Source organism: Chenopodium quinoa, unplaced genomic scaffold (assembly GCF_001683475.1).
Source record: "Chenopodium quinoa cultivar QQ74 unplaced genomic scaffold, ASM168347v1, whole genome shotgun sequence".
Lineage (NCBI taxonomy): Eukaryota > Viridiplantae > Streptophyta > Magnoliopsida > Caryophyllales > Amaranthaceae > Chenopodium > Chenopodium quinoa.
In genome coordinates, this window is record NW_018742959.1 from 2,833,773 (window position 1) to 2,842,313 (window position 8,541).

Consider the following 8,541-nt stretch of genomic DNA (forward strand, 5'->3'; position numbering starts at 1 on the left):
ATTTTCTTTTGGAAAAGATTGTTTTGCTTATTGCGTTAGCACTATCAATAGTTCCTTTTTACTATCAAATTTCATTGATTGATGAACCGTGAGTTGACATTAATATAGAAGCAAAAAAGACATTTATTAGTACTTTGTTAAAGATGTATAAACTTATATTTTGTAAATTCAAACAATTTATATGTCTCATCTAAAATGATAACTATTTAATAAGTTTTTTACTACTTGTGTTATGTCAATAAAAATTTTAATTAATCCATGAAAACTACCAAAAAAAAAACACAAATATGATACTCCAATTTTTTTAACAGCTTTAATCATGTCCTTTTTTTTATGGGTAGTTTTCACGAATTAATCAAATATAAAAAAAATAATGATATTCCAATATAAAAAAAATGTTTAATCACCAAGTTAATATACGTTTTAATTTATGACTCGATTATCAATTCTTGAAATTTAATTGTTATTTGTATTCCCCTTCACTAAAAAATAATATATGGTAGTAATAATTAATAAAAGAACATAAATACGAAATAGCTTGGTGGTAAACATTTAGGTTTTGAATTGGGGGTCAGATGTTCAAATCCTTTACGGGTAAAATCAATATATAAACATAACTAATATAACAACCGCTGAAATCATCCCCTATTTAAATTGTACAAATGTGAAGTTGTGGCAAAAAAAAATTTCCTCCTAGATCAATTGCTGACATCATATTCTTATTTTTATTTTTACTTATTTTTTGAAACCTTCTTAAATTTTGCCTTAATTTATTAAATTATTTATTCGAGTATTTTTTTTGAAGAGAATTATTATATTATGTTATTTTCTATTTATTTATTTTTTACATTATTATGGATTTATAAAAAACTATGAGGCGTCCAAATATAATTACTCCGGGTTTAAGAGTACTCTTTATTGTATAATTTGGTTAAACTTTTACTATCTTCAAAATTATTTAGATCTAAATACCATTGCAATTAATGATTATGTTTCTATTTTTTTTTTCTCATATGAGGTACATATATATAATATATTTATTTTTATGTCGTGCATCGCACGGGGCTAATTTAGTTTAACCTAGTTTCTATATACCAAAAGATACACCTGCATTGACAAGTATCATCTCTTAGTGTGTCTGTTTTGTTTTCTTTTTAATTTATTTTGTCGAATTAAAAATTCTATTAATAGACAAATCTTATAAAAAAATCTCTAACTTTATACAAAATAATATTTAAAATATAAAAGAATTGACATATTTTAACACAAATATTTATTTAGCTTTAATCAAAACATTCTTAACATAATTTTGATAATTTTCTATATCATTTTATATCTAACATTATATTGTAATCCTTTATTTTGATAAAAAAAATTGGCATCTATATTGTTAGATTTTTTTTATTCTATAAAAATTTAATGATAGTTTGATAATAGTTATTGAAAATTACCGTACATGGCACGAGAACTAACCTAGTTTTTTTAATAAGTTGATGACATACAAGAAATGAGAATCAAAATGATAAGAGTGACATGTGTCACATAAAATGAGTCAAAATGAGAAGAGTGACACATGTCAGGTATATTGATTTAAGAACGACTTTTAATATAGTGTAGATTTCTTAAAGCACACCTGAATATAAAATATAAAAGTACATTTTTCAAAATGCATTTATTTAGCAGGTCGAATATAAAAATACACAAATGAAATATATTTAAACATTAGTCGTAGAGGTAAATCATTAAATTACCCAAGAAAAAACTTAAAGTCAATTAACATCATGTCATTATTGAAATATTGGTAAACGCACATTTTACGGATAGATATTTATACAATTGTCCTCACATTATTCATGTGTTTTCTCATATTTTTGAGAAGGTAGGGTCTTAAAAAAATTCATTAATATAATCCCCTTCAAAATATTAAAGTGCTAAATTCAACTATGTTCTTTAGACCATCAAATTAACTTAGTAACGAAGATAAATTGTCACAACCATCATTATATAAATAACTTTTATCAAGGGTCATTTTTATCAAATTTAGGGTGACATTTATAATTTTTTGCACTGAGAGGGGGGTCAGATAGGAGGAGGCTTAGGTTGGATTTCCATTAAGACTAAATTTTATTTTGTATATACAACTTAAGAAATACAACATGCAATTTATATCAATACAAAGATTAAATTGCACAAAATTTATTGTTTTTAGATACATAGATGAGAACGGAGATGGAAAAATCTCCCCAGCTGAGCTACGAAAATGTGTGAAAGCAGTCGGTACTCAACGACTATCTGTAGAAGAGGCGACAGCAGCCGTTGAGTGTTCAGATTCGGACGGCGACGGATTGTTGAGCTTAGAGGATTTTGGTAGATTGATGCAAGGCAACGAACTATCGGAGGAGGAAAAGACGGAGGAGTTAAAAGAAGCGTTTTTGATGTACAATGATAAGAAGAATGACAGATTTTATAACACCTAAGAGCTTAAAAAGAATGTTGGGTCGACTTGGTGAGCCGAAGTTAATTCATGAATGTAAGGCTATGATTCGGGTGTATGATGATGTGGATTTAAACCCCTTAACTTAATAAAGAATCTAAAATCACACAAGTAACACAAGCCCTTCGAATTTCCTAAGAAAATCGAACAACTTAAGAATAACGAACCGGATATGACTTTGAAAACGACCACTCCTGGAACGAATTCAACGTCTCTCAAATTACCTAGACCACTCCTGGAACTAAGTACTCTGATGAACAAAACTTAGACTACTCCTAGAACTAAGAATTGAACGTTCTAATTATCAAAACAACTCCTTGAATTGAAAACTAGCAAAAGAATTTGTAAGCAATTAAGCAAAACAAACAATAAACTTGTATTGAATTTTCTGGTTTTGGTTATGTATACCAAGCCACGAAAAATCCCTTATTTATAGCCTAAACTAACTATTCCTAAGTCTATTCGAACTAGGAAAAAAAAAAAAAAAACCCTAGCCTTGATCCCCAAGTATCCTAGATAGAATAGGAAACCCAATTCTAATGGAACTAGGAAACTAGTAATAAGACTAGTTCTAATTAAACTAAAACTTCTTAAAACAATTCCTAATTGACTTAGAAATTATTTTAAACTAAAATAACAGAAATTAAGAAGATTCCTAATTGCTTAAACCAAGAAAAACCCTTTCAAGTGAAAGGTAAAAACTTGCAAGCAAAAACTCTAGAAAAAACTAAGTATAGAAAATCTTTCTTTTCGTACTGCCGCCGAACCACCGTCTCACGCGCCGCCATCATCGACACGCGCCCCACCGCCGTGTAGCTGGACTCAGGCCGGAGCTAGGGAGCCGGCGCGTGGCACCCAGATCGGCGCGTCGCCGCCGCTGCCGTCGTCGGAACCCAACTGGACCTTGACTTCTTCTTCAATGGCTGCGCATGTTAGCCATTCTTGATTCTTTACTCCAAGCTCGAACCCTATTGGCCTTAAAACCAATATGATTGGCTCTTCAAAAGAATTTCCCTCTTGATCCACATCATTCTCCCCCTCTTCAAAAGAATTTGTCCTCAAATTCACATCATCTAGGTAAGGAGTCAAATCACCAACATTAAAAGTAGCACTTACATTACCATATTCGCTTGGTAAATCAAGTTTGTAAGCACTATCACCATAAACTTCCAAAACCTCAAAAGGGCCGTCAGCTCTAGGCATGAGCTTGTTCTTCCTTTTGTTTGGAAATCTTTCCTTCCTTAAGTGTAACCAAACAAGATCTCCCGGCTTGAATGTAGGTTGCTTGCGCTTCTTGTTTGACCTTCCTTTGTAGACGTTATTCATCTTCTCAATCCTTACTTTAACTTGTTCACATGTCCTCTTAAAAACTTCAAGCCGTTTCTTAGCATCAATATGGATGTCCTCTTTGTTCAATGGCAACAAATCAATAGGCAAGAATGGATTAATACCATAAACAACTTCAAATGGAGCTTGTTGTGTAGTTGATGAAGGTGACCGATTATAAGCAAACTCCGCATGGCAAAGTCTCATATCCCAATCCTTTTGAGTCTTACTAACCAACCCTCTAAGTAAAGTACCTAAGGTTCGATTGGTTACCTCAGTTTGACCATCTGTTTGAGGATGATGAGAAGTACTAAACATGAGCTTTGTACCAAGTAGTTTCCACAAACACTTCCAAAAGTGACTAAGGAACTTTGAGTCCCTATCCGAAACTATGCTTCTAGGAACTCCATGAAGTCGAACAATTTCCTTGAAGTATAGATTAGCTACATGTTGCGCATCATCCGTCTTGTGCATTGGAACAAAGTGAGCCATCTTTGAGAATCTATCAACTACAACCATAATAGCATCCTTCCCTCTTTGAGTTCGTGGTAGCCCAACAATGAAGTCCATGCTAACACTATCCCAAGGACAATCTGGAACTGGAAGAGGTGTGTATAAGCCCTTTGAAAAAGAACTCTTTGCCTTTTGACAAGTAGCACATCTTGAAATCACACTTTGAACATCCTTGATCATCTTTGGCCAATAGAAATATTCTCTAAGCATATCAACTGTTTTGTGAACACCAAAGTGCCCCGCAATTGCACCACTATGCACTTCTCTAATAAGCAATTCACGCACACCACATTGGGGAATACAAAGTTTGTTACCTTGAAATAAGAAGCCATCTTGAAGTACAAAGTTGCGTGAAGGGTCTTTGTACTCTTTTGCCAAATCCGGACAGGTTGCATACAAATCAAGTATATGGTCAAAACCAATGATCCTAGCATCCACCATGGCTAGCAAATAAGATCTCCTTGATAGTGCATCGGCAACCACATTTGCTTTGCCTTCCTTATACTTTGAAGAAAACGTAAAAGACTGTAGGAACTCAACCCACTTGGCGTGTCTATAATTCAACTTTTGTTGTCCATGGATATACTTCAAAGCTTCATGATCCGAATGTAGCACAAAAGGTTTTGGTCTTAAGTAATGAGACCAATGATCCAAAGCACGTACAATAGCATAAAATTCACGATCATAGTTAGAGTAGTTCAACTTTGCACCACTTAGTTTCTCACTAAAGTAAGAGATAGGTCGTGCTTCTTGAATTAGAACCGCACCTATACCTGCTCCACTTGCATCACATTCAACTTCAAACAATTTATCAAAGTTAGGCAAAGCTAGAACCGGTGTATTGCATAGTCTTTCCTTGATTGTCTCAAATGCTTGTTGCGCCGAATTAGTCCACACAAAGTCCCCTTTCTTCATCAATTCCGTGAAAGGTGCCATGATACTAGAAAAGTTTCTAATGAACCTTCTATAGAACGATGCAAGACCATGAAAACTACGTGCTTCACGAATGTTTTTAGGTGCCACCCAAGTAGAAATAGCAGCCACCTTCTCGGGATCCACTTCAATACCCATTCCCGAAATAATATAGCCAAGAAAAGAAATACTTGGAACCATGAATGAGCACTTTTCAAGTTTGCCATATAGTTGTTGTTCTCTTAAGGTTTCAAATAATCTTCTAAGATGATCAATATGTTCAATATTATCTCGACTATAGACTAATATATCATCAAGGTAAACGACAATGAACTTATTTAAGAAAGGTCTAAGTACCTCGTTCATGAGCCTCATGAATGAACTTGGCGCATTGCATAGCCCAAAAGGCATGACCATCCATTCATATAATCCTTGCTTAGTTTTGAAAGCAGTCTTCCATTCATCTCCTTCTCTAATTCGCATTTGATGGTAGCCACTTCTAAGATCGATCTTGGAAAATATGATAGAACCATGTAACTCATCAAGCATATCTTCTAGTCGTGGCATAGGAAATCGATACTTGATAGTAATGTTGTTGACCGCTCTTGAATCAATACACATTCTCCATGTACCATCTTTCTTTGGAACTAGTAAAGCTGGAACCGCACAAGGGCTCATGCTTTCACGAACATAGCCTCTTTCAATCAATTCCTCTATTTGTCTTTGAAGCTCTTGGGAAGCCGTAGGATCGCACCTATAGGCTGGTTTATTAGGTAGAGGAGCTCCGGGAATAAGATCAATAGCATGCTCTATTCCACGCAAAGGAGGTAGACCTTTAGGAAGTTCCTCTGGGAACACATCCTTAAATTCATCTAGCAACTCTTCTATGTGCATGTTTGTTGAGGAACTTGTGGATTTCGCCTCTTTTATCACTAAGGCAAAGACCGTGGCTCCCTTTTCTACTTCACTCTCAAGTTCCTTAGCATTCAAAAAGAAATTCGGCACTTGCTTCTCTTTATCTTTGGTATGACCGTAGCTTGAATTAGGGGGTAGAGGATTGAGTTTGAACCTTTTGTTTCCTATTTTGACCGAATACGTATTTGCCTCACCATCATGTGTAACTTGACGATCAAATTGCCAAGGTCTCCCTAAAAGAAGGTGACAAGCACTCATAGGAATAATATCACACCATAACTTTTCTTTGTATTTGCCAATGGAAAAGCTTACTAAGGCTTGTTTCTTCACATGAAGTCCCTTAGAATCATCAAGCCAACTCAACTTGTAAGGATTCTCATGTACTCTTGTTGGAAGGTTGAGCTTAGTAACCATCTCTGTGGACGCCACATTGGTACATGAACCACTATCAATGATCACCTTACATGATCTATCTCCTACTTTGCAACGAGTATGGAATAAGTTTTCACGTTGAGATTTGTTAGGGATTGCTTCGGCATGGAGGATCTTCCTTAACACAAGCACTTTTTCATCATCTTCGGGATCAATCTCATCGTTCTCTTCCTCACTACTTGTTGCCTTAGTTTCGGATTCCTCTTCGTCACACCCAAAAACTATGTGTTTCTCTTCTTCTACTTGTTGTTCGTATTGTCTTATTGTGAGAGCTTTCTTGGAAGGACATTGATCCGACCTATGTCCCTTTCCTTGACATTTGAAACACCTAATTCGGGATTCGAACTCTTCTTTAGATATCTTAACAAATTTCTTTTCTCCACTTGTTGAGCTTTCTCCCTTAGACTCGTAGGAACTCGGTTTAAAAGGTTTGAAAGTTTTGCTTGTTTCGGTCCCTTGTGAGGACTTGGTACCAAAACTCTTTGTACTTGTGCTCTTCTTATCTTCGAGCCAATGACTTTCAATTTTTAAAGCTAGTTTGCACACATCATTGAATGACTCATAAGTACTCAATTCAATCTTCTTAGCAATAAGTCGATTAAGACCCTTAAGGAATCGAGCAATCCGCAATGGTTCTTTCTCCTCCAAATCACAAAGAGAGGTTAGTTTATCAAATTCAGCAATATATTCATTAACACTCTTAGTATCTTGTGTCAACATAGTGAGTTTCACATATAGAATTTGTTCGAAATCATGTGGAAGGTATTTAGAACGCATCTTCTTCTTCAAAACTGTCCATGTCTTGATCTTATCCTTCCCTGCTCTAGCACGTCGAGCCTTTAAATTATCGAACCAAATTCCCGCATTCTTAGTGAGTCGTATATAAGCAATTTTGAAACATTGAGAATCATCAAAACCTTTATAATCTGAAATTTTCTCTAATTGTCTCGCCCACTCAAGAAAATCTTCGGGGCTTCCTAGACCCGTAAAATCATCAAGCTTGATACCTTTATCATCGAACTTTTTATTATAATGGGTATCATCATCACTGCTAGAAGCATCACTATCACTATCATGCCGTTTTTTCTTCTTTTTCTTTTTATCAAGCAATAGTTGTGAAAAAGCATTAAAACGTGCCTCCGTATTATCTTGCAATCTTGCAAATTCATCCATGAGTTTGCTCAAAGATTCCTCCATAATTATAAGACAAAAAAAACAGAAATAAAAGAAGATTCCTAATTGCTTAAACCAAGAAAAACCCTTTCAAGTGAAAGGTAAAAACTTGCAAGCAAAAACTCTAGAAAAAACTAAGTATAGAAAATCTTTCTTTTCGTACTGCCGCCGAACCACCGTCTCACGCGCCGCCATCATCGACACGCGCCCCACCGCCGTGTAGCTGGACTCAGGCCGGAGCTAGGGAGCCGGCGCGTGGCACCCAGATCGGCGCGTCGCCGCCGCTGCCGTCGTCGGAACCCAACTGGACCTTGACTTCTTCTTCAATGGCTGCGCATGTTAGCCATTCTTGATTCTTTACTCCAAGCTCGAACCCTATTGGCCTTAAAACCAATATGATTGGCTCTTCAAAAGAATTTCCCTCTTGATCCACATCATATGATCTAAATGGAGACGGTGTTCTTTCATTTGAAGAATTTGCTCTTATGATGCGTTAAAATGAATAAATTTGTGGTTTTATATTTGGTAGTAATTTTTTTGTATATTAGGTTATAAATTTTTATGTGTTCCTAATTGAAGGATAAAATGTTTCGACTTAGATAAATTACTCACATCAGTCACCTGCATAAGATTACGTGAATAGTATGCAATAGACATGTTCATATTATAGACAATGTCAATTTGTACCCATGTTGGTTGACTAGAAGCTTCCATTTTGTTGATATATTACATAGTTGTACTTGTACATAACAAAATTCAATACATTTTTGTATGTT

General features: G+C 35.1%; 1 protein-coding gene across 1 annotated transcript; it reads left to right on the top strand.

The window, feature by feature from the left end:
• Window positions 1–2,084: 2,084 nt before the first annotated feature.
• On the top strand, window positions 2,085–8,333 carry LOC110728745 (calcium-binding protein CML39-like). The gene is given in 3 exon segments (XM_021908394.1): window positions 2,085–2,441; window positions 2,443–2,548; window positions 8,201–8,333. Coding segments are annotated over 3 exon segments (453 nt in total). The 5' UTR covers window positions 2,085–2,156; the 3' UTR covers window positions 8,263–8,333.
• The last annotated feature ends 208 nt before the right edge of the window (window positions 8,334–8,541 follow it).